Source organism: Salmo salar, unplaced genomic scaffold (assembly GCF_905237065.1).
Source record: "Salmo salar unplaced genomic scaffold, Ssal_v3.1, whole genome shotgun sequence".
Taxonomy (NCBI): Eukaryota; Metazoa; Chordata; class Actinopteri; order Salmoniformes; family Salmonidae; genus Salmo; species Salmo salar.
In genome coordinates, this window is record NW_025547780.1 from 26,223 (window position 1) to 52,790 (window position 26,568).

Here is a 26,568-nt window from a genome sequence, read left to right on the forward strand (position 1 = left end):
AAGAGCTAGCAACCAACCGGGGGAAATGTTCTACGCCCACTTTGTCCTGTCCAAACGTGGGCCTCTGGCCAAGATCTGGCTAGCGGCCCACTGGGACAAGAAGCTGACCAAGGCTCATGTGTTTGAATGTAACCTGGAGAGCAGCGTTGAGAGCATCATCTGTCCCAAGGTAAAGGGGAAGCCTATCTAGCCGATATCGTCATTCATGTCTCTGTTGAATGTCCTTACACAATGAAAGGCCCGTTGCTTAAAGGCCCAGTCTGAGAAGTCAGTCTCATCCCTCCGCCATTCATTAGACGTCCCCATTGGCTATCCTTTATTCCCGCTTTGACCAATCCAATAGTTTCAGATCTACGTGTGGAAGTAGAAGACAAGGGTCTAATGATGGAACTAGGTAGTGACCAGATTAGAACCAGGCCGATTGACTGATAATACTGCATGCATCAAGTTAACATTACCTTGGTAGTGACCACAGCTACTGGGTACAGCTACTGGGTACAGCTACTGGGTACAGCTACTGGGGGAAGCTTGCGGTGGACTGTTCTACAGACGATAATGATGTAATGTTACCCATGACGTCTCCTCCCTGATGTGATCCATGGGACCTGTTCAGGAGAGCACATCTTTACGCAACGTTCATTTAGAAGTCACATTTTGTTGACCAGAAATGATTGTCAGATAGAATAGGGAATCATATCGTCTCTCTTCATTCTGTTTCAACAGCGTTCAGAACGTTTCACCACACTGAATACACCCATTGTTCTGTCTCCCTCCCCCCTCCTAGGTGAAGATGGCGCTGAGGACCTCAGGTCACCTCCTGCTCGGTGTGGTGAGGATATACAACAGGAAGGCCAAGTACCTCCTGGCTGACTGTAATGAAGCCTTCATCAAGATCAAGATGGCTTTCAGACCAGGTATGTAGCTCGGCTCTTATTATGGGACTAGGAAATAAGATGAATCAAGATGGCTTTCAGACCAGGTATGTAGCTCGGCTCTTATTATGGGACTAGGAAATAAGATGAATCAACATGGCTTTCAGACCAGGTATGTAGCTCGGCTCTTATTATGGGACTAGGAAATAAGATTAATCAACATGGCTTTCAGACCAGGTATGTAGCTCGGCTCTTATGTGACTAGGAATAAGCTAAATCAACATGGCTTTCAGACCAGGTATGTAGCTCGGCTCTTATGTGACTAGGAATAAGCTAAATCAACATGGCTTTCAGACCAGGTATGTAGCTCGGCTCTTATTATGGGACTAGGAAATAAGATTAATCAACATGGCTTTCAGACCAGGTATGTAGCTCGGCTCTTATTATGGGACTAGGAAATAAGATTAATCAACATGGCTTTCAGACCAGGTATGTAGCTCGGCTCTTATTATGGGACTAGGAAATAAGATTAATCAACATGGCTTTCAAACTAGGTATGTAGCTCGGGGTCTTATGTGACTAGGAATAAGCTAAATCAACATGGCTTTCAGACCAGGTATGTAGCTCGGCTCTTATTATGGGACTAGGAAATAAGATTAATCAACATGGCTTTCAGACCAGGTATGTAGCTCGGGGTCTTATGTGACTAGGAATAAGCTAAATCAACATGGCTTTCAGACCAGGTATGTAGCTCGGGTCTTATGTGACTAGGAATAAGCTAAATCAACATGGCTTTCAGACCAGGTACTCGACTAGGAATAAACCTGAAGAGATCAGGAGTTTGAGCGGCTGGTGATCCTAGCCTTACTGACTGTTTGTTTGCTCACCACTCTGTCTGGCTGCTGCCCTCCAGGTGTGGTGGATCTGCCAGAGGAGAACAGAGAGGCTGCCTACAACGCCATCACCCTGCCTGAGGATTTCCATGACTTTGACCAACCCTTACCTGACCTTGAGTAAGTCATACATATAGGTGATATATATATTGTCTATGGAGGAAGTTCCCTCCCAATACAACCCTACACAGCCCTCCCAGGAAGAGGACTGTTGCTATTGTAACAGGTAACTAATGAGGATGCAAATCAACAAACGAGTATTCTCCTAATTTTAGGAGACCCCGTCCCTTCCAACCAAATACAGATTGTCCTCGGTCCATCTGACATAAGGAACAGTGATATGCAGCTATAATGAGCTGAGTTGAAAGGTTAACACTACCTGTTGTTTCCACAGTGACATAGATGTAGCCCAGCAGTTCACCCTGAACCAGAGCAGAGTGGAGGAGATCACCATGAGGGAGGAGGTGGGGAACCTCAGCCTCATGCAGGACAATGACTTTGGTACGGTGCTGTCAGTCAATATTCCTGGGTATTGTTAGACATGCTCCGGTACTTTGGCGACCAAAGAAAGTGTGTATATATTTATTTAACCTCCCGCCTTTGGCTTAATGTCAATCTGGTGTTTCATACATGGATAATCTGAGCAGAATTACTCATACCTCAATTAGCTGTGAAATCCCTAGTTTCAAAGCAACTTTTTAAAATGTTTGTAACTGTGCCATGCCACATTTACCCTACATTTCCCCCCACGTGGGCCAGCCCCCTAGCAATTTTTGTTCTAGCCAATGAGCTTCAGCTCCTCGCATTCGTGATGTAGTACACCATTTTAGTGGACCGCTTTTGGCTCGTGCATGCTACTTTCAGAACTACTGGCTAAAAAGTGTACAAAGTACCTGAGAATCTCTTTAACTGGGTTATGGATCGGTACTGTATATGCAGCAGCAAGTCCTGTTCATAATACACAACATTTTATTTCCCTGTAAAATAACAACTATTGGGAATGCAGATCTAAAACGAAGTCATACTAAGTCATAATGCTAACTATGGTTACTGAGCTGGAGACATTCTCGTCATTTTAATTTTTTTTTAAATTTAACCTTTTATTTAACCAGGCAAGTCAGTTAAGAACAAATTCTTATTTATAATGACGGCCTACTGGGGAACAGTGGGTTAACTGCCTTGTTCAGGGGGCAGAACGACAGATTTTTACCTTGTTAGCTCTGGGGATTCGATCTTGCAACCTTTCAGGTTACAAGTCCAATGCTCTAACCACTAGGCTACCTGCCGCCCCCAACTAGGTTACTAAGCTGGACACATACATTTTACCTTAAATCACATTATCCCATCTCTTTGCCATTGGCTTTCCATGTATTGTAACAACCCTCTGTGTCCCTCCCTCGCTCCCAGCTGACTTTGGCATGGATGACCGTGAGATGATGAGGGTAGAGGGAGGCTTTGAAGAGGACATCATCCATGGAGCGACAGCCTCTAATCTGCTACTGGAGGCTGAGCCTGGGCCTGCTCACCTGCCGGACAAGTCCAACCACCTAGAGTACGACGACTTTGGAGACACCATGGAGAACAACGAAGGAGGAATGCTGGGTAGGGATGGGGGGGGATGCTGGGAAACCGCCATATAGTGTTGACTGTCTGTGCTCTTAGGGAGGGAGGGGAGGGGGGAAATGCTGGGTAGGGATGGGGGGGGGGTGCTGGGAAACCGCCATAGTGTTGACTGTCTGTGCTCTTAGGGTTCGAGGGAGGGGAATGCTGGGAAACCGACATATAGTGTTGACTGCTCTTAGTGAGGGAGGGGAATGCTGGGTAGAGGGGAATGCTGGGTAGAGGGGAATGTTGGGTAGGGAGGGAGGGGAATGCTGGGAAACCGACATAGTGTTGACTGTCTGTGCTCTTAGGGAGGGAGGGAGGGGAATGCTGGGTAGAGAGGGGAATGCTGGGAAACCGCCATATAGTGTTGACTGTCTCTGTGCTTTTAAGCTGTGTGTTTTTATGTGAAGGATTAATATAGTACTATTCTAAATTCAGAGTAATGAGATGACCGCAGTCAATGTTTTATCACCCCCAAAATGGTTTGTTCCGGAGCTTGAACCGTGTTTTGTCTCGTTTGTCCAGTGGATAAACTACTGTCCCAAGAAGATGGGGGTGGTATATTTGACGACCCTCCAGCCATCACAGAGAGCGTGATTCCCCCAGACCATGGAGACGATGAGGACGACTTTGACAACCTACAGTCACGTACGTTCTTTAACCAGACCGATGTCGTCATTTAAATCTGTTTCTCTCTCTTTCTCTCTCTCTCTCTTTCTTTCTCTCTAGAGTCAGAAAGAAAGGGATAACGAATCGGTGTGTTGTCCATTAGGGCGTACCGTAGAAAATACCTTTTCCCAGCAGAAAACAAACACCTGTGTTCTTATTTGACAAGTTCAGGTAGTACCTCGCTGTTTCAAAACGTTTTCTCCCTACTGAACACTACCCGGATCACAGGCTTGTGTGTGTTGTTATCGATTAACCATGACACCATTAAAACTACAGTTGAAGTGGGAAGTTTACATACACCTTAGTCAAATACATATAAACTCAGTTTTTCACAATTCCTGACATTTAATCCTAGTAAAAATTCCCTGTCTTAGGTCAGTTAGGATCACCACTTTATTTAAAAAAATGTGAAATGTCAGAATAATAGTAGAGAGAATGATTTATTTCAGCTTTTATTTCTTTCATCACATTCCCAGTGGGTCAGAAGTTTACATACACTCAATTAGTATTTGGTAGCATTGCCTTTTAAATTGTTTAATTTGGGTCAAACGTTTTGGGTAGCCTTCCACAAGCTTCCCACAATAAGTTGGGTGAATTTTGGCCCATTCCTCCTGACAGCTGGTGTAACTGAGTCAGGTTTGTAGGCCTCCTTGCTTGCACACGGTTTTTAAGTTCTGCCCACATATTTTCTATGGGATTGAGGCCAGGGCTTTGTGATGGCCACTCAAATACCTTGACTTTGTCCTTAAGCCAATTAGCCACAACTTTGGAAGTATGCTTGGGGTCATTGTCCATTTGGAAGACCCATTTGCGACCAAGCTTTAACTTCCTGACTGATGTCTTGAGATGTTTCTTCAATATATCCACATCATTTTCATTCCTCATGATGCCATCTATTTTGTGAAGTGCACCAGTCCCTCCTGCAGCAAAGCACCCCCACAACATGATCCTGCCACCCCCGTGCTTCACGGTTGGGATGGTGTTCTTCGGCTTGCAAGCATCCCCATTTTTCCTCCAAACATAACGATGGTCATTATGGCCAAACAGTTCTATTTTTGTTTCATCAGACCAGAGGACATTTCTCCAAAAACTACGATCTTTGTCCCCATGTGCAGATGCAAACCGTAGTCTGGCTTTTTTATGGCGGTTTTGGAGCAGTGGCTTCTTCCTTGCTCAGCGGCCTTTCAGGTTATGTCGATATAGGACTCGTTTTACTGTGGATATAGATACTTTTGTACCTGTTTCCTCCAGCATCTTCACAAGGTCCTTTGCTGTTGTTCTGGGATTGATTTGCACTTTTCGCACCAAAGTACGTTCATCTCTAGGAGACAGAACGTGTCTCCTTCCTGAGCGGTATGACGGCTGCATGGTCCCATGGTGTTTATACTTGCATACTATAGTTTGTACAGATGAATGTGGTACCTTCAGGCGTTTGGAAATTGCCCCCAAGGATGAACCAGACTTGTGGAGGTCTACAATTTATTTTCTGATGTCTTGACTGATTTCTTTTGATTTTCCCATGATTTGTTTGAAGGTAGTTTGAAGGTAGGCCTTGAAATACATCCACAGGTACACCTCCAATTGACTCAACTGATGTCAATTAGCCTATCAGAAGCTTCCAAAGCCATGACATAATTTTCTGGAATTTTCCAAGCTGTTTAAAGGCACAGTCAACTTAGTGTATGTAAACTTCTGACCCACTGGAATTGTGATACAGTGAATTATATGTGAAATAATCTGTCTGTAAACAATTGTTGGAAAAATTACTTGTGTCATGCACAAAGTAGATGTCCTAACCAACTTGCTAAAACTATAGTTTGTTAACAAGAAGTTTGTGGAGTGGTTGAAAAACACAAGTTTTAATGACTCCAACCTAAGCGGTATGTAAACTTCTGACTTCAACAGTACATAGAAGCGTGTTATTATCGATTTAACCATGACGGCATTAAAGCTAGCTAGAACATCATTACTGGTGTCATCACTCCTACTGTATGTTTTAACCATGACGGCATTAAAGCTAGCTAGAAGATCATTACTGGTGTCATCACTCCTACTGTATGTTTTAACCATGACACCATTAAAGCTAGCTAGAACATCATTACTGGTGTCATCACTCCTACTGTATGTTTTAACCATGACGGCATTAAAGCTAGCTAGAAGATCATTACTGGTGGCATCACTCCTACTGTATGTTTTAACCATGACACCATTAAAGCTAGCTAGAACATCATTACTGGAGGCATCACTCCTACTGTATGTTTTAACCATGACACCATTAAAGCTAGCTAGAAGATCATTACTGGTGTCATCACTCCTACTGTATGTTTTAACCATGACACCATTAAAGCTAGCTAGAACACCATTACTGGTGTCATCACTCCTACTGTATGTTTTAAGACGTGTTGTTGTCCCACAGCCGGTCCAGACAGTCCAGACTCCGGCCCGGTCGAGCCCCTGCCGGCCATGCAGGACCAGACGGAGCAGACCACTCTGGTCCACAATGAGGAGGAGGCTTTTGCCCTGGAGCCCATCGACATCACTGGTGAGCAGCTCCACTCTGTCAGAATACTGTAGAAACACAACCAAAAGCACTTCTCTTTCATTGACTGTTAAAATCTAAATCTGCTATAAATATACTGCTGTGAAAAAGTATTTGCCCCCATTTCTGATTTTCAATTTAAAAAAAATTGCATATTTCTGATCCTGAATGTTATCAGATCTTCAACCAAAACCTGATTATTAGATAACGGAAACCAGAGTTTACAAATAACAAGGAAAAAGTACTTATTTTATTAACAAAGTCACGCAACACCCAATTCCCCTGTGGGGAAAAGAAGTTGTTGCCCCCTTTACACTCAATAACTGGATGTGACACCTTTATCTGCAATGACTTCCTGTAGTTGTTGATCAGTCTCTCACATCGCTGTGGAGGAATTCTGTCCCGTTTCTTCCATGCAGAACTGCTTTAACTCGGTGACATTTGTGGCTTTTCAAGCATGAACTGCTCGTTTCAAGTCCTGCCACAACATCTCAAATTGGGATTAGATCTGGACTTTGACTAGGCCGTTCCAAAACGTCAAATGTGTTGCTTTGTTCACCATTTTCATGTAGACTTGATTGTGATGTTTTGGATCATTGTCTTGCTGCATGACCCAGCTGTGCTTCAGCTCACAGACGGATGGGCCTGACGTTCTCCTGTAGAATTCTTCCATACAGAGGAGAATTCATGGTTCCTTCTAATTGAGGCAAGTCGTCCAGGTCCTGAGGCAGCAAATCATCCCCAAACCGTCTCACTACCACCACCATGCTGGACTGTTGGTATACGTTTGTTACTGTGGAATGCAGTGTTTGGTTGCAAAATGGTTAAAATGTTGAAGTTTTATTGAGTGTAAGGAGGAAATTACTTTTTCACAGGGGAGTTGGGTGTTGCATAACTTTGTTAGTTAAATATATATATATATTTTTCTAAACTCTGGTTCTCTTTATCTAATATTAGGTTTTGGTTGAAAATCTGATAACATTTCAGTGTTAAAAATATGCAAAAATATACTTCTTCACAGCAAAGGAGTGTTGGGTACTTTTTAATCTGTAGTACTGTAAAAACACAATGACAAGCACTTCAGTTGTCTCAGCTTGTCTGGAACTAAGAGAATAACTCGAGTTTCCTCCGTAATGAAATGCTGACACACAGCTGATTGAAGAATCGCTTTTTCTTTGAATGACTCCAGTCTGCATACGATACCGGGAAATATGCACCCTGCTGGCGAAGAGTCACCTGGTTTATTCTGCTAACGTTTCAGCTATCAAACTTCTCTGTCTGTGGTGAAAGAAACCAAATGTGAAAGAAATAGTGATTTTACTGGGAGAATGACATCCACACTTCTGTCTAGTGGAGAAGGACATCCACACTTCTGTCTAGTGAAGGAGAATGACATCCACACTTCTGTCTAGTGAAGGAGGACATCCACACTTCTGTCTAGTGAGCGAGAAGGACATCCACACTTCTGTCTAGTGAGCGAGAAGGACATCCACACTTCTGTCTAGTGGAGGAGGACATCCACACTTCTGTCTAGTGAGCGAGAAGGACATCCACACTTCTGTCTAGTGAGCGAGAATGACATCCACACTTCTGTCTAGTGAAGGAGAATGACATCCACACTTCTGTCTAGTGAAGGAGAATGACATCCACACTTCTGTCTAGTGTCTGAGAGTGACATCCACACTTCTGTCTAGTGTCTGAGAGTGACAGCCACACTTCTGTCTAGTGTCTGAGAGTGACAGCCACACTTCTGTCTAGTGTCTGAGAGTGACAGCCACACTTCTGTCTAGTGTCTGAGAGTGACAGCCACACTTCTGTCTAGTGTCTGAGAGTGACAGCCACACTTCTGTCTAGTGTCTGAGAGTGACAGCCACACTTCTGTCTAGTGTCTGAGAGTGACAGCCACACTTCTGTCTAGTGTCTGAGAGTGACAGCCACACTTCTGTCTAGTGTCTGAGAGTGACAGCCACACTTCTGTCTAGTGTCTGAGAGTGACAGCCACACTTCTGTCTAGTGTCTGAGAGTGACAGCCACACTTCTGTCTAGTGTCTGAGAGTGACAGCCACACTTCTGTCTAGTGTCTGAGAGTGACAGCCACACTTCTGTCTAGTGTCTGAGAGTGACATCCACACTCCTGTCTAGTGAACGAGAATGACATCCACACTTCTGTCTAGTGTCTGAGAGTGACAGCCACACTTCTGTCTAGTGTCTGAGAGTGACAGCCACACTTCTGTCTAGTGTCTGAGAGTGACAGCCACACTTCTGTCTAGTGTCTGAGAGTGACAGCCACACTTCTGTCTAGTGTCTGAGAGTGACAGCCACACTTCTGTCTAGTGTCTGAGAGTGACAGCCACAATTCTGTCTAGTGTCTGAGAGTGACAGCCACACTTCTGTCTAGTGAGCGAGAGTGACAGCCACACTTCTGTCTAGTGAGCGAGAGTGACAGCCACACTTCTGTCTAGTGTCTGAGAGTGACAGCCACACTTCTGTCTAGTGAAGGAGAGTGACATCCACACTCCTGTCTAGTGAAGAATGACATCCACACCTCTGTCTAGTGAAGGAGAGTGACATCCACACTTCTGTCTAGTGAAGGAGAGTGACATCCACACTTCTGTCTAGTGAAGGAGAGTGACATCCACACTTCTGTCTAGTGAAGGAGAGTGACATCCACACTCCTGTCTAGTGTCTGAGAGTGACATCCACACTTCTGTCTAGTGTCTGAGAGTGACATCCACACTCCTGTCTAGTGTCTGAGAGTGACATCCACACTTCTGTCTAGTGAAGGAGAGTGACAGCCACACTCCTGTCTAGTGAAGGAGAGTGACATCCACACTCCTGTCTAGTGAAGGAGAGTGACATCCACACTCCTGTCTAGTGAAGGAGAGTGACATCCACACTCCTGTCTAGTGAAGGAGAGTGACATCCACACTCCTGTCTAGTGAAGGAGAGTGACATCCACACTTCTGTCTAGTGAAGGAGAGTGACATCCACACTCCTGTCTAGTGAAGGAGAGTGACATCCACACTCCTGTCTAGTGAAGGAGAGTGACATCCACACTTCTGTCTAGTGAAGGAGAGTGACATCCACACTCCTGTCTAGTGAAGGAGAGTGACATCCACACTTCTGTCTGTCTAGTGAAAGAGACCAAGGCGAAGAGGAAGAGGAAGCTGATTGTCGACAACCTGAAAGAGCTGGACAGTAAGTCGATCCGCGCCCAGCTCAGCGACTACTCTGACATCGTGACCACGTTGGACCTGGCCCCTCCCACCAAGAAGCTGATGATGTGGAAAGAGACGGGAGGAGTGGAGAAACTCTTCTCTCTCCCAGCACAGCCGCTCTGGAACAGCAAACTGTTGAAGGTAAGAGACAGGAGGAGGTCAACACAGATGTGAACACACACAGAACAATGGCCTTTTGAAGATGCAGTTACTGATTAAGATGCATGAAACCATTCACCTTTCAGCTGTATCTCACTAGGTATAGATGAGACTAGACTTCTGAATAAGGTTTACTCTTTAGTAAAATGAGCGGCAGGTAGCCTAGTGGTTAGAGAGGGGAGGCAGGTAGCCTAGTGGTTAGAGGGGGAGGCAGGTAGCCTAGTGGTTAGAGAGGGGAGGCAGGTAGCCTAGTGGTTAGAGGGGGAGGCAGGTAGCCTAGTGGTTAGAGAGGGGGAGGCGGGTAGCCTAGTGGTTAGAGAGGGGGAGGCAGGTAGCCTAGCGGTTAGAGGGGGAGGCAGGTAGCCTAGCGGTTAGAGGGGAGGCAGGTAGCCTAGTGGTTAGAGGGGGAGACAGGTAGCCTAGTGGTTAGAGGGGGAGGCAGGTAGCCTAGTGGTTAGAGAGGGGGAGGCAGGTAGCCTAGTGGTTAGAGAGGGGGAGGCAGGTAGCCTAGTGGTTAGAGAGGGGGAGGCAGGTAGCCTAGTGGTTAGAGAGGGGGAGGCAGGTAGCCTAGTGGTTAGAGAGGGGGAGGCAGGTAGCCTAGTGGTTAGAGAGGGAGGCAGGTAGCCTAGTGGTTAGAGGGGGAGGCAGGTAGCCTAGTGGTTAGAGAGGGGGAGGCAGGTAGCCTATAGCCTAGTGGTTAGAGAGGGGGAGGCGGGTAGCCTAGTGGTTAGAGAGGGGAGGCAGGTAGCCTAGTGGTTAGAGAGGGGGAGGCGGGTAGCCTAGTGGTTAGAGAGGGGGAGGCGGGTAGCCTAGTGGTTAGAGAGGGGGAGGCGGGTAGGCTAGTGGTTAGAGAGGGGGAGGCGGGTAGCCTAGTGGTTAGAGGGGGAGGCGGGTAGCCTAGCGGTTAGAGAGGGGAGGCGGGTAGCCTAGCGGTTAGAGGGGGGAGGCAGGTAGCCTAGTGGTTAGAGAGGGGGAGGCGGGTAGCCTGTAGCCTAGTGGTTAGAGAGGGGGAGGCGTGTAGCCTAGTGGTTAGAGAGGGGGAGGCGTGTAGCCTAGTGGTTAGAGAGGGGGAGGCGGGTAGCCTAGTGGTTAGAGAGGGGGAGGCGGGTAGCCTAGTGGTTAGAGAGGGGGAGGCGGGTAGCCTAGTGGTTAGAGAGGGGGAGGCGGGTAGCCTAGTGGTTAGAGAGGGGGAGGCGGGTAGCCTAGTGGTTAGAGAGGGGGAGGCGGGTAGCCTAGTGGTTAGAGAGGGGGAGGCGGGTAGCCTAGTGGTTAGAGAGGGGAGGCGGGTAGCCTAGTGGTTAGAGAGGGGGAGGCGGGTAGCCTAGTGGTTAGAGAGGGGGGAGGCGGGTAGCCTCGTGGTTAGAGAGGGGGGAGGCGGGTAGCCTCGTGGTTAGAGAGGGGGGAGGCGGGTAGCCTCGTGGTTAGAGAGGGGGGAGGCGGGTAGCCTAGTGGTTAGAGAGGGGGGAGGCGGGTAGCCTCGTGGTTAGAGCGTTGGACTAGTAACCGAAAGGTTGCTAGATCGAATCCCCCGAGCTGACAAGGTAAAAATCTGTCGTTCTGTCCTTGAACAAGGCCACTGTTCCTACTGTTCCCCGGTAGACCGTCATTATAAATAAGAATTTGTTCTTAACTGACTTGCCTCGTTTTAAATAAAGGTAAAATAACTAAAAACTAGAATAGTCTGGAGGAGGTGTCATTAACTGTCCCTCTGGGACGACTGAAGTCCAGTGGGTTTTAACTGAAATATGTCCTGTGTTGTCAGATGTTCACGCGCTGCCTGACTCCCCTGGTGCCGGATGAGATGAGGAAGAGGAGGAAGGGAGGAGAGGCTGACAGTCTGGATGAGTTCCTCAAGGACCTGGAGAACCCCGAGGTGCCCAGAGAGGAGGCTCTGTCAGGCAGGGACGTTATCGGTAAGTTACCTTCAGCCTTTCACCCCTCATATACTAACCCTGGAGAAGGCTGTCTCCCTGTCTCACCCCTCATATACTAACCCTGGAGAAGGCTGTCTCCCTGTCTCACCCCTCATATACTAACCCTGGAGAAGGCTGTCTCACCCCTCATATACTAACCCTGGAGAAGGCTTTCTCCCTGTCTCACCCCTCATATACTAACCCTGGAGAAGGCTGTCTCACCCCTCATATACTAACCCTGGAGAAGGCTTTCTCCCTGTCTCACCCCTCATATACTAACCCTGGAGAAGGCTTTCTCCCTGTCTCACCCCTCATATACTAACCCTGGAGAAGGCTGTCTCACCCCTCATATACTAACCCTGGAGAAGGCTGTCTCACCCCTCATATACTAACCCTGGAGAAGGCTTTCTCCCTGTCTCACCCCTCATATACTAACCCTGGAGAAGGCTGTCTCCCTGTCTCACCCCTCATATACTAACCCTGGAGAAGGCTGTCTCCCTGTCTCACCCCTCATATACTAACCCTGGAGAAGGCTTTCTCCCTGTCTCACCCCTCATATACTAACCCTGGAGAAGGCTGTCTCACCCCTCATATACTAACCCTGGAGACGGCTGTCTCCCTGTCTCACCCCTCATATACTAACCCTGGAGAAGGCTGTCTCACCCCTCATATACTAACCCTGGAGAAGGCTGTCTCACCCCTCATATACTAACCCTGGAGAAGGCTGTCTCCCTGTCTCACCCCTCATATACTAACCCTGGAGAAGGCTTTCTCCCTGTCTCACCCCTCATATACTAACCCTGGAGAAGGCTTTCTCCATGTCTCACCCCTCATATACTAACCCTGGAGAAGGCTGTCTCACCCCTCATATACTAACCCTGGAGAAGGCTTTCTCCATGTCTCACCCCTCATATACTAACCCTGGAGAAGGCTGTCTCACCCCTCATATACTAACCCTGGAGAAGGCTGTCTCACCCCTCATATACTAACCCTGGAGAAGGCTGTCTCACCCCTCATATACTAACCCTGGAGAAGGCTGTCTCACCCCTCATATACTAACCCTGGAGAAGGCTGTCTCACCCCTCATATACTAACCCTGGAGAAGGCTGTCTCACCCCTCATATACTAACCCTGGACAAGGCTTTCTCCATGTCTCACCCCTCATATACTAACCCTGGAGAAGGCTGTCTCACCCCTCATATACTAACCCTGGAGAAGGCTGTCTCACCCCTCATATACTAACCCTGGAGAAGGCTGTCTCACCCCTCATATACTAACCCTGGAGAAGGCTGTCTCACCCCTCATATACTAACCCTGGAGAAGGCTGTCTCACCCCTCATATACTAACCCTGGAGAAGGCTGTCTCCCTGTCTCACCCCTCATATACTAACCCTGGAGAAGGCTTTCTCCCTGTCTCACCCCTCATATACTAACCCTGGAGAAGGCTGTCTCACCCCTCATATACTAACCCTGGAGAAGGCTGTCTCACCCCTCATATACTAACCCTGGAGAAGGCTTTCTCCCTGTCTCACCCCTCATATACTAACCCTGGAGAAGGCTGTCTCACCCCTCATATACTAACCCTGGAGAAGGCTGTCTCACCCCTCATATACTAACCCTGGAGAAGGCTGTCTCACCCCTCATATACTAACCCTGGAGAAGGCTGTCTCCCTGTCTCACCCCTCATATACTAACCCTGGAGAAGGCTTTCTCCCTGTCTCACCCCTCATATACTAACCCTGGAGAAGGCTTTCTCCATGTCTCACCCCTCATATACTAACCCTGGAGAAGGCTGTCTCCCTGTCTCACCCCTCATATACTAACCCTGGAGAAGGCTGTCTCCATGTCTCACCCCTCATATACTAACCCTGGAGAAGGCTGTCTCACCCCTCATATACTAACCCTGGAGAAGGCTGTCTCACCCCTCATATACTAACCCTGGAGAAGGCTGTCTCACCCCTCATATACTAACCCTCGATAAGGCTGTCTCACCCCTCATATACTAACCCTGGAGAAGGCTGTCTCCCTGTCTCACCCCTCATATACTAACCCTGGAGAAGGCTGTCTCACCCCTCATATACTAACCCTGGAGAAGGCTGTCTCACCCCTCATATACTAACCCTGGAGAAGGCTGTCTCACCCCTCATATACTAACCCTGGAGAAGGCTGTCTCACCCCTCATATACTAACCCTGGAGAAGGCTGTCTCACCCCTCATATACTAACCCTGGACAAGGCTTTCTCCATGTCTCACCCCTCATATACTAACCCTGGAGAAGGCTGTCTCACCCCTCATATACTAACCCTGGAGAAGGCTGTCTCACCCCTCATATACTAACCCTGGAGAAGGCTGTCTCACCCCTCATATACTAACCCTGGAGAAGGCTGTCTCACCCCTCATATACTAACCCTGGAGAAGGCTTCCTCCCTGTCTCACCCCTCATATACTAACCCTGGAGAAGGCTGTCTCACCCCTCATATACTAACCCTGGAGAAGGCTTTCTCCCTGTCTCACCCTCATATACTAACCCTGGAGAAGGCTTTCTCCCTGTCTCACCCCTCATATACTAACCCTGGAGAAGGCTGTCTCACCCCTCATATACTAACCCTGGAGAAGGCTGTCTCACCCCTCATATACTAACCCTGGAGAAGGCTTTCTCCCTGTCTCACCCCTCATATACTAACCCTGGAGAAGGCTGTCTCACCCCTCATATACTAACCCTGGAGAAGGCTGTCTCACCCCTCATATACTAACCCTGGAGAAGGCTGTCTCACCCCTCATATACTAACCCTGGAGAAGGCTTTCTCCATGTCTCACCCCTCATATACTAACCCTGGAGAAGGCTTTCTCCCTGTCTCACCCCTCATATACTAACCCTGGAGAAGGCTTTCTCCATGTCTCACCCCTCATATACTAACCCTGGAGAAGGCTTTCTCCCTGTCTCACCCCTCATATACTAACCCTGGAGAAGGCTGTCTCACCCCTCATATACTAACCCTGGAGAAGGCTGTCTCCCTGTCTCACCCCTCATATACTAACCCTGGAGAAGGCTGTCTCCATGTCTCACCCCTCATATACTAACCCTGGAGAAGGCTGTCTCCATGTCTCACCCCTCATATACTAACCCTGGAGAAGGCTGTCTCACCCCTCATATACTAACCCTGGAGAAGGCTGTCTCACCCCTCATATACTAACCCTGGAGAAGGCTGTCTCACCCCTCATATACTAACCCTGGAGAAGGCTGTCTCACCCCTCATATACTAACCCTGGAGAAGGCTGTCTCACCCCTCATATACTAACCCTGGAGAAGGCTGTCTCACCCCTCATATACTAACCCTGGAGAAGGCTGTCTCACCCCTCATATACTAACCCTGGAGAAGGCTTTCTCCATGTTTCACCCCTCATATACTAACCCTGGAGAAGGCTGTCTCCCTGTCTCACCCCTCATATACTAACCCTGGAGAAGGCTGTCTCCCTGTCTCACCCCTCATATACTAACCCTGGAGAAGGCTGTCTCCCTGTCTCACCCCTCATATACTAACCCTGGAGAAGGCTTCCTCCATGTTTCACCCCTCATATACTAACCCTGGAGAAGGCTGTCTCACCCCTCATATACTAACCCTGGAGAAGGCTGTCTCACCCCTCATATACTAACCCTGGAGAAGGCTGTCTCCCTGTCTCACCCCTCATATACTAACCCTGGAGAAGGCTGTCTCCCTGTCTCACCCCTCATATACTAACCCTGGAGAAGGCTTTCTCCCTGTCTCACCCCTCATATACTAACCCTGGAGAAGGCTTTCTCCCTGTCTCACCCCTCATATACTAACCCTGGAGAAGGCTGTCTCACCCCTCATATACTAACCCTGGAGAAGGCTTTCTCCCTGTCTCACCCCTCATATACTAACCCTGGAGAAGGCTGTCTCACCCCTCATATACTAACCCTGGAGAAGGCTGTCTCACCCCTCATATACTAACCCTGGAGAAGGCTGTCTCACCCCTCATATACTAACCCTGGAGAAGGCTGTCTCACCCCTCATATACTAACCCTGGAGAAGGCTGTCTCACCCCTCATATACTAACCCTGGACAAGGCTTTCTCCATGTCTCACCCCTCATATACTAACCCTGGAGAAGGCTGTCTCACCCCTCATATACTAACCCTGGAGAAGGCTGTCTCACCCCTCATATACTAACCCTGGAGAAGGCTGTCTCACCCCTCATATACTAACCCTGGAGAAGGCTGTCTCCATGTCTCACCCCTCATATACTAACCCTGGAGAAGGCTGTCTCCCTGTCTCACCCCTCATATACTAACCCTGGAGAAGGCTGTCTCCCTGTCTCACCCCTCATATACTAACCCTGGAGAAGGCTGTCTCACCCCTCATATACTAACCCTGGAGAAGGCTTTCTCCCTGTCTCACCCCTCATATACTAACCCTGGAGAAGGCTGTCTCACCCCTCATATACTAACCCTGGACAAGGCTTTCTCCCTGTCTCACCCCTCATATACTAACCCTGGACAAGGCTTTCTCCATGTCTCACCCCTCATATACTAACCCTGGAGAAGGCTGTCTCACCCCTCATATACTAACCCTGGAGAAGGCTGTCTCCCTGTCTCACCCCTCATATACTAACCCTGGAGAAGGCTGTCTCACCCCTCATATACTAACCCTGGAGAAGGCTGTCTCACCCCTCATATACTAACCCTGGAGAAGGCTTTCTCCCTGTCTCACCCCTCATATACTAACCCTGGAGAAGGCTGTCTCACCCCTCATATACTAACCCTGGAGAAGGCTTTCTCCATGTCTCACCCCTCATATACTAACCCTGGAGAAGGCTGTCTCCCTGTCTCACCCCTCATATACTAACCCTGGAGAAGGCTGTCTCACCCCTCATATACTAACCCTGGAGAAGGCTGTCTCACCCCTCATATACTAACCCTGGAGAAGGCTGTCTCACCCCTCATATACTAACCCTGGAGAAGGCTGTCTCACCCCTCATATACTAACCCTGGAGAAGGCTGTCTCCCTGTCTCACCCCTCATATACTAACCCTGGAGAAGGCTGTCTCCCTGTCTCACCCCTCATATACTAACCCTGGAGAAGGCTGTCTCCCTGTCTCACCCCTCATATACTAACCCTGGAGAAGGCTCTCTCCCTGTCTCACCCCTCATATACTAACCCTGGAGAAGGCTGTCTCACCCCTCATATACTAACCCTGGAGAAGGCTGTCTCACCCCTCATATACTAACCCTGGACAAGGCTGTCTCACCCCTCATATACTAACCCTGGAGAAGGCTGTCTCCCTGTCTCACCCCTCATATACTAACCCTGGAGAAGGCTGTCTCACCCCTCATATACTAACCCTGGAGAAGGCTGTCTCACCCCTCATATACTAACCCTGGAGAAGGCTGTCTCACCCCTCATATACTAACCCTGGAGAAGGCTGTCTCACCCCTCATATACTAACCCTGGACAAGGCTGTCTCTGTTTCTCTCCTCAGACCAGACCATCATGGACATCTGGTTGTTCCTCTGTCATTATCAACCCTGTCTCTCTCTCTCTCTCTCTCTCTCTCTCTCTCTCTCTCCTCAGACCAGACCATCATGGAGGAACCCAGTATGCTGCAGGCCTCAGCCATGGAGGGTAGTAGGACCACCCTGGATGAGTCTGTCATGCCACCACCATCCACCCCACACGGACTCAAACACAAGGCCCACGACAAGGAGGCTGGCCTGCCTGTGAGTACTGATGCTTTCATTCAGGAGACTGGGATATCAGCCTTTCCCCCCCCCCCACTGCTGTTACAGTTGATTGGGATATCAGCCTTTCCCCCCCCCACTGCTGTTACAGTTGATTGGGATATCAGCCTTTTTCCCCCCCACTGCTGTTACAGTTGATTGGGATATCAGCCTTTTCCCCCACTGCTGTTACAGTTGATTGGGATATCAGCCTTTCCCCCACTGCTGTTACAGTTGATTGGGATATCAGCCTTTTCCCCCCCACTGCTGTTACAGTTGATTGGGATATCAGCCTTTCCCCCCCACTGCTGTTACAGTTGATTGGGATATCAGCCTTTTTCCCCACTGCTGTTACAGTTGATTAGGATATCAGCCTTCCCCCCCCCACTGCTGTTACAGTTGATTGGGATATCAGCCTTCCCCCCCCCACTGCTGTTACAGTTGATTGGGATATCAGCCTTCCCCCCCCCACTGCTGTTACAGTTGATTGGGATATCAGCCTTTTTCCCCCCACTGCTGTTACAGTTGATTGGGATATCAGCCTTTTTCCCCCCACTGCTGTTACAGTTGATTGGGATATCAGCCTTTTCCCCCCACTGCTGTTACAGTTGATTGGGATATCAGCCTTTTTCCCCCCCACTGCTGTTACAGTTGATTGGGATATCAGCCTTTTCCCCCCACTGCTGTTACAGTTGATTGGGATATCAGCCTTTCCCCCCCCACTGCTGTTACAGTTGATTGGGATATCAGCCTTCCCCCCCCCCACTGCTGTTACAGTTGATTGGGATATCAGCCTTTTCCCCCCACTGCTGTTACAGTTGATTGGGATATCAGCCTTTCCCCCCCCACTGCTGTTACAGTTGATTGGGATATCAGCCTTTCCCCCCACTGCTGTTACAGTTGATTGGGATATCAGCCTTCCCCCCCCACTGCTGTTACAGTTGATTGGGATATCAGCCTTTTTCCCCCCACTGCTGTTACAGTTGATTGGGATATCAGCCTTTTCCCCCCACTGCTGTTACAGTTGATTGGGATATCAGCCTTCCCCCCCCACTGCTGTTACAGTTGATTGGGATATCAGCCTTTTCCCCCCCACTGCTGTTACAGTTGATTGGGATATCAGCCTTTTCCCCCCACTGCTGTTACAGTTGATTGTGATATCAGCCTTTTCCCCCCACTGCTGTTACAGTTGATTGGGATATCAGCCTTCCCCCCCCACTGCTGTTACAGTTGATTGGGATATCAGCCTTTCCCCCCCACTGCTGTTACAGTTGATTGGGATATCAGCCTTTCCCCCCCCACTGCTGTTACAGTTGATTGGGATATCAGCCTTTCCCCCCCCCACTGCTGTTACAGTTGATTGGGATATCAGCCTTTCCCCCCCACTGCTGTTACAGTTGATTGGGATATCAGCCTTTCCCCCCACTGCTGTTACAGTTGATTGGGATATCAGCCTTTCCCCCCACTGCTGTTACAGTTGATTGGGATATCAGCCTTTCCCCCCCCACTGCTGTTACAGTTGATTGGGATATCAGCCTTTCCCCCCCCACTGCTGTTACAGTTGATTGGGATATCAGCCTTCCCCCCCCCACTGCTGTTACAGTTGATTGGGATATCAGCCTTTTCCCCCCCACTGCTGTTACAGTTGATTGGGATATCAGCCTTTCCCCCACTGCTGTTACAGTTGATTGGGATATCAGCCTTCCCCCCCCCACTGCTGTTACAGTTGATTGGGATATCAGCCTTTTCCCCCCCCACTGCTGTTACAGTTGATTGGGATATCAGCCTTTTCCCCCCACTGCTGTTACAGTTGATTGGGATATCAGCCTTCCCCCCCCCACTGCTGTTACAGTTGATTGGGATATCAGCCTTTTCCCCCCACTGCTGTTACAGTTGATTGGGATATCAGCCTTTTCCCCCCCACTGCTGTTACAGTTGATTGTGATATCAGCCTTTTCCCCCCACTGCTGTTACAGTTGATTGGGATATCAGCCTTCCCCCCCCACTGCTGTTACAGTTGATTGGGATATCAGCCTTTCCCCCCCCACTGCTGTTACAGTTGATTGGGATATCAGCCTTTCCCCCCCCACTGCTGTTACAGTTGATTGGGATATCAGCCTTTCCCCCCCCACTGCTGTTACAGTTGATTGGGATATCAGCCTTTCCCCCCCACTGCTGTTACAGTTGATTGGGATATCAGCCTTTCCCCCCCACTGCTGTTCCAGTTGATTTTCCGCGTGTGAGGAATATAGCACATTAGAAGTCTTAATCACAACAAGCTGTAAAAACACCATTAAACTGGACATGGAACAACCAGCCAGCAATGGAATCAGTCATGTTTTGTCCATCTCCTGTGACTAGTTGTCTTACCTACTGTAGACGGATGCACCTGGTTTTATGTCTCTGGATCAGAGAATCTGCTACATTTACTAACATGTTAAACGACGTGTGTAAACCCCCCCCCCAATAATAACAGCAAGGTGTATATAAATGTATTCAACAACCAGTAATGAAATGGTTGATGGTTTTGTCTACCTCTGACTTGTTCTGGTATGTTTTCCTGTCCATTTTTAGATGGGAGCCCAGGAGCCTCAGGCTGATCAGTCAGTCCTCTCGTTAGCTCAGGCTGATCACTCAGTCCTCTCCATGGCCCAGGTAGACCTGCCCCCAGAGGAGAGCCTCAATCTCACACAGCTGGTGCCTGAACTGGACCTGCTGGACAAGGAGAAGAAGGACAAGGATGACAGTGATGAGGAGGTGAGTGGTGGAGGGGGAGGAGTATAGACTGGGGAAGGGGGTAGAGGCTGGGGGAGGAGGGAGGGTAGAGGGGGTAGAGGCTGGGGGAGGGTAGAGGGGGTAGAGGCTGGGGGGGAGGAGGGAGGGTAGAGGCTGGGGGAGAGGAGGGGGGTAGAGGCTGGGGGGAAGGGGGTAGAGGTTGGGGGAGGGGAGGGAGGGTAGAGGTTGGGGAGGGGAGGGAGGGTAGAGGTTGGGGGAGGGGAGGGAGGGTAGAGGCTGGGGGGAGAGGAGGGAGGGTAGAGGCTGGGGAAGGAGGGAGAGTAGAGACTGGGGGAGGGTAGAGGGGGTAGAGGCTGGGGGGGAGGAGGGAGGGTAGAGGCTGGGGGAGAGGAGGGGGGTAGAGGTTGGGGGAGGGGAGGGAGGGTAGAGGCTGGGGGAGAGGAGGGAGGGTAGAGGCTGGGGGAGAGGAGGGAGGGTAGAGGCTGGGGGAGGGAGGGTAGAGGCTGGGGGAGAGGAGGGAGGGTAGAGGCTGGGGGAGAGGAGGGTAGAGGCTGGGGGACCTTGGGGTCCTGCGTGTTTTCAGAGTATTTCTGTGTGCAGGAGGAGGAGGGGGATCCAACCCAGGACCAGGAGGAGAAGAGATGGAACAAGAGGACTCAGCAGATGCTGCATGGCCTTCAGGTAAACAAACATGGTGTTATTCACTTGTTCAGGTAAACAAACATGGTGTTATTCACTTCTTTAGGTAGGTAAACAAATATGGTGTTGTTCAGGTAAACAAACATCTTGTTGTTCACTTGTTCAGGTAAACAAACATGGTGTTGTTCACTTGTTCAGGTAAACAAACATCTTGTTGTTCACTTGTTCAGGTAAACAAACATCTTGTTGTTCACTTGTTCAGGTAAACAAACATGGTGTTGTTCAGGTAAACAAACATGGTGTTGTTCAGGTAAACAAACATGGTGTTGTTCAGGTAAACAAACATGGTGTTGTTCAGGTAAACAAACATGGTGTTGTTCAGGTAAACAAACATGGTGTTGTTCAGGTAAACAAACATGGTGTTGTTCAGGTAAACAAACATGGTGTTGTTCAGGTAAACAAACATGGTGTTGTTCAGGTAAACAAACATGGTGTTGTTCAGGTAAACAAACATGGTGTTGTTCAGGTAAACAAACATGGTGTTGTTCAGGTAAACAAACATGGTGTTGTTCAGGTAAACAAACATGGTGTTGTTCAGGTAAACAAACATGGTGTTGTTCAGGTAAACAAACATGGTGTTGTTCAGGTAAACAAACATGGTGTTGTTCAGGTAAACAAACATGGTGTTGTTCAGGTAAACAAACATGGTGTTGTTCAGGTAAACAAACATGGTGTTGTTCAGGTAAACAAACATGGTGTTATTCACTTCTTTAGGTAGGTAAACAAACTATGCTAATGTTCTGTTTGAAATTAGAGGTACATAATATCACATTTCCATGTGGAAAATTGCTATAATGGAAAACGGGTCCGTATTCTGATAATGGCTTTTCATGCTCATCTGGTTGTCTGGAGGCGACTGACTGACTTCATATCTTAGCAGTCATTCCATCATCTCTTACTTGGACGACCCCCTGTCTCCTGGGTCGGTCTGTGTTCTAGTTGGACGACCCCCTGTCCCCTGGGTCGGTCTGTGTCCTAGTCGGACGACCCCCTGTCCCCTGGGTCGGTCTGTGTTCTAGTTGGACGACCTCCTGTCTCCTGGGTCGGTCTGTGTTCTAGTCGGACGACCCCCTGGGTCGGTCTGTGTTCTAGTTGGACGACCCCCTGTCCCCTGGGTCGGTCTGTGTTCTAGTCGGACGACCCCCTGTCCCCTGGGTCGGTCTGTGTTCTAGTTGGACGACCTCCTGTCTCCTGGGTCGGTCTGTGTTCTAGTCGGACGACCCCCTGTCCCCTGGGTCGGTCTGTGTTCTAGTTGGACGACCCCCTGTCCCCTGGGTCGGTCTGTGTTCTAGTTGGACGACCCCCTGTCCCCTGGGTCAGTCTGTGTTCTAGTCGGACGACCCCCTGTCCCCTGGGTCGGTCTGTGTTCTAGTCGGACGACCCCCTGGGTCGGTCTGTGTTCTAGTCGGACGACCCCCTGTCCCCTGGGTCGGTGTGTGTTCTAGTCGGACGACCCCCTGGGTCGGTCTGTGTTCTAGTCGGACGACCCCCTGGGTCGGTCTGTGTTCTAGTTGGACGACCCCCTGTCTCCTGGGTCGGTCTGTGTTCTAGTTGGACGACCCCCTGTCCCCTGGGTCGGTCTGTGTTCTAGTTGGACGACCCCCTGTCCCCTGGGTCGGTCTGTGTTCTAGTCGGACGACCCCCTGTCCCCTGGGTCGGTCTGTGTTCTAGTTGGACGACCCCCTGTCCCCTGGGTCGGTCTGTGTTCTAGTCGGACGACCCCCTGGGTCGGTCTGTGTTCTAGTCGGACGACCCCCTGGGTCGGTCTGTGTTCTAGTCGGACGACCCCCTGGGTCGGTCTGTGTTCTAGTCGGACGACCCCCTGGGTCGGTCTGTGTTCTAGTCGGACGACCCCCTGGGTCGGTCTGTGTTCTAGTCGGACGACCCCCTGGGTCGGTCTGTGTTCTAGTCGGACGACCCCCTGGGTCGGTCTGTGTTCTAGTCGGACGACCCCTGGGTCGGTCTGTGTTCTAGTCGGACGACCCCTGGGTCGGTCTGTGTTCTAGTCGGACGACCCCTGGGTCGGTCTGTGTTCTAGTCGGACGACCCCTGGGTCGGTCTGTGTTCTAGTCGGACGACCCCCTGGGTCGGTCTGTGTTCTAGTCGGACGAACCCCTGGGTCGGTCTGTGTTCTAGTCGGACGACCCCTGGGTCGGTCTGTGTTCTAGTCGGACGACCCCTGGGTCGGTCTGTGTTCTAGTCGGACGACCCCTGGGTCGGTCTGTGTTCTAGTCGGACGACCCCTGGGTCGGTCTGTGTTCTAGTCGGACGACCCCCGGGTCGGTCTGTGTTCTAGTCGGACGACCCCCCGGTCGGTCTGTGTTCTAGTCGGACGACCCCCGGGTCGGTCTGTGTTCTAGTCGGACGACCCCCGGGTCGGTCTGTGTTCTAGTCGGACGACCCCCGGGTCGGTCTGTGTTCTAGTCGGACGACCCCCCGGGTCGGTCTGTGTTCTAGTCGGACGACCCCCCGGGTCGGTCTGTGTTCTAGTCGGACGACCCCCCGGTCGGTCTGTGTTCTAGTCGGACGACCCCCGGGTCGGTCTGTGTTCTAGTCGGACGACCCCCCGGTCGGTCTGTGTTCTAGTCGGACGATCCCCCGGGTCGGTCTGTGTTCTAGTCGGACGATCCCCCCGGGTCGGTCTGTGTTCTAGTCGGACGATCCCCCGGGTCGGTCTGTGTTCTAGTCGGACGACCCCCGGGTCGGTCTGTGTTCTAGTCGGACGACCCCCGGGTCGGTCTGTGTTCTAGTCGGACGACTCCCGGGTCGGTCTGGGTTCTAGTCGGACGACCCCCGGGTCGGTCTGTGTCTATCTAGTTAGACAGACCATTGATCAGTAAGGTGCCTGTCTCTCTGTCCTCTCCCCTCTACAGCGAGTCATGGCCAAGACGGGAGCCGAGCAGGTCAGCTTGTTGGAGCTGTGCCGAGACAACAACAAGAAGCAGGCAGCCGCCAAGTTCTACAGTTTCCTGGTTCTGAAGAAACAGCAGGCTATTGAGCTCTACCAGACCGAGCCTTACAGTGACATCATCGCTACAGCCGGACCAAGATTCCACCTTGTTTAGACACTGCCTGAGGTCCGAATGGCACTGGCTTCCTACACAGCGCCCTACTTTTCACCAGAGACTTATGGCACCTTTAGGGTTCTGGTCAAAAGTAGTGCACTACATAGGGAATATGGTGCCATTTGGAAATGGCTTTATCACTATTTTTATGTTTTGAGTTTTTTTTTGTGGCCATTTTGGGGTGGGGGGGGTCCTGAATGCTAACTTTTAAAAGGATTGTACTGCATCTCCACCAACTTAATCATGCAGTATTGTTGTTTTTAAGTGAGAAATGCATTTATTCAGTATATTTATGTTTCCTATCAAGTTCCTTTTTTATTTTGTAAAGCTTTCCGACCACATTTTAGTTTTTTCGGGGGGGGGTTTATTTGTAACAATACATTTCCCACTGATCTGTAATGGTCAAATTCATCAAAAGGTAACGCTTCACAAATTTTTGTCTCCAATCAAGAATTCTCCCCCAAAACATTTTTAAGAACAACATTTTGACGTTCATGTTACTACATACATGCTGTTTGCAGGTACTGTTATATCATGAGAGAAATTGAATAAGTGCTCTTCACCTCAAGTTCTTCCTCATTGCACTTGACATTAAAATCCTGGTTTTCATGAAAACCATTTTGTTTTCTAGATTGTTATTTCTGTTGATAAATTGGCTATATTACAACTAGCATTGAATTGTATTGTTTAGGTGTATAATAATGCCCGTTTTTATTCTCGTTGCGTCACGTTTTTATTTTGTACCTCCACAGCAATTTTTTTTGTTGTTGCATAAAGTAACTAGACGCTTGTACATGTTTCAATGAAAGTTGATGATCCCATGTTTTTAGTCTATGGTTAAAACTAGCTGTTGTGATACTTGTGTAAAGAATTTGAAATAAAAGTGTTTTAATGACTTGGTTATACACTCTGAGCCATTCAGTCTGACTTTGCCAGCTGACTGTCCAAAAATGGCTTGAAATTATTTAATCTTTTAGAGAAATGTGGACTTAAAATAATTGACTTGACAACAAGTTGTGGCTAACTTAAAGGGATACTTAAATATTTTGGCAATGAAGCCTTTTTACCTACTTCTCCAGAGTCCAATGAATTTGTGGATATCATTTTTTATGTCTGTGCAGTTTGAAATCAAATTTTATTTGTCACGTGCGCCGAATACAACAGTGAAATGCTTACAGGTGCTAACCAACAGTGAAATTTTTAAGTAAAAAAAAATATAGAAAAAAGGAAGTTGCTAACAAACATTAGCGCATTGAATGGAAGTCTATGGGAACAGCTAGCATGCTTCCTTCATACTGGATACAGTCTAAGACATAAAAATGGTGTCCCCGAGTTAATCTGACTGGGGAAGTAAATAAAGGGCTTCATTGCCAAAATCTCGAGGTATCCCTTTAATAATCCTGCTTTCTAGAATACAACACCAGTTAACACTCGTGAGGTAATTGTTGTAGCGTAGAATGATGGCGAAGTGGGCTCTGTTAAAATCAGTCGTGTGAATATACTGCATTCACTAAATACAGCTAAAGCACAGTTCATCTTTACCTAAAGTGCATCAGACCTTCCTCAAGTAGGAGGTGAAGGCCCCGGGAGTGTGGTGCCACAAAAATAACCTCTCACTCAACGTCAACAAAATGTGATCGTGGACTTCAGAAAACAGCTATGCCACATCGACGGGTCCGCAGTGGAGAAGGTGGAAAGCTTCAAGTTCCTCGGCGTACACATCACTGACAAATGGTCCTCTCCCGAGTGGCGCAGCGGTCTTAGGCACTGCATCTCATTGAAAGAGGTGTCACTACAGACCCTGGTTCGATTCCAGGCTGTATCACAACCGGCCGTGATTGGGAGTCTCATAGGGCAGCGCACAATTGGCCCGGGGTAGGCCGTCATTGTAAATAAGAATTTGTCCTTTACTGACTTGCCAAGTTAAATAAAATAAAAAAACTGGTGAAGAGGGTGCAACAGCGTCTCTTCAACCTCAGGAGGCTGAGGAAATTTTGCTTGGCACATAAAACCCTCACAAACTTTTACAGATGCACAATTGAGAGCATCCTGTCGGGCTGTATCACCCGCCTGGTACGGAGGGTGGTGCGGTCTGCCCAACGCATCACTGTTGGCAAACTACCTGCCCTCCAGGACACCTACAGCACCCGGTGTCACAGGAAGGCCAAAAAGATCAAGGACAACAACCACCCGAGCCACTGCCTGCTCACCCAGCTATCATCCTGAAGGTGAGGTCAGTACAGGTGTATCAAAGCTGGGACCGAGAGACTGAAAAACACTTTAATAATGTTTACATATTTTGCATTACTCATCTCATGTCTATATACTGTATTCTATTCTACTGTATTTTAGTCTATGCCGCTCCGACATTGTTCGTCCAAATATTTATACACTGCTCAAAAAAATAAAGGGAACACTTAAACAACACAATGTAACTCCAAGTCAATCACACTTCTGTGAA

The 26,568-nt window shown here is 48.9% G+C and overlaps 1 protein-coding gene across 2 annotated transcripts; it reads left to right on the top strand.

Annotated features, from left to right (window-relative positions):
• Nucleotides 1–25,002, top strand: LOC123732435 (double-strand-break repair protein rad21 homolog A). 2 transcript variants are annotated; one of them, XM_045711568.1, is made up of 13 exons: nucleotides 1–169; nucleotides 785–914; nucleotides 1,786–1,885; nucleotides 2,160–2,266; nucleotides 3,173–3,367; nucleotides 3,896–4,018; nucleotides 6,456–6,581; nucleotides 9,714–9,937; nucleotides 11,718–11,868; nucleotides 17,462–17,607; nucleotides 20,182–20,364; nucleotides 20,944–21,024; nucleotides 23,916–25,002. In XM_045711568.1, exons 1-13 carry the CDS (start codon nucleotides 26–28, stop codon nucleotides 24,105–24,107), a joined length of 1,902 nt encoding a protein of 633 aa, XP_045567524.1. In that variant the 5' UTR covers nucleotides 1–25; the 3' UTR covers nucleotides 24,108–25,002. The 2 variants fall into 2 exon arrangements, with proteins under 2 accessions (XP_045567524.1, XP_045567525.1); XM_045711569.1 differs by lacking the exons at nucleotides 1–169; nucleotides 785–914 and adding an exon at nucleotides 949–979.
• Nucleotides 25,003–26,568: the final 1,566 nt, after the last annotated feature.

What these genes read in the sequence shown, in the direction of transcription:
- LOC123732435 (XM_045711568.1), top strand. Translation starts at nt 26, where the DNA reads ATGTTCTACGCCCACTTTGTCCTGTCCAAACGTGGGCCTCTGGCCAAG. An exon ending in AGAGCATCATCTGTCCCAAG is followed by an intron (nt 170 to 784) that starts GTAAAGGGGAAG and finishes CCCCCCTCCTAG; the next exon opens with GTGAAGATGGCGCTGAGGAC. An exon ending in AGATGCTGCATGGCCTTCAG is followed by an intron (nt 21,025 to 23,915) that starts GTAAACAAACAT and finishes TCCCCTCTACAG; the next exon opens with CGAGTCATGGCCAAGACGGG.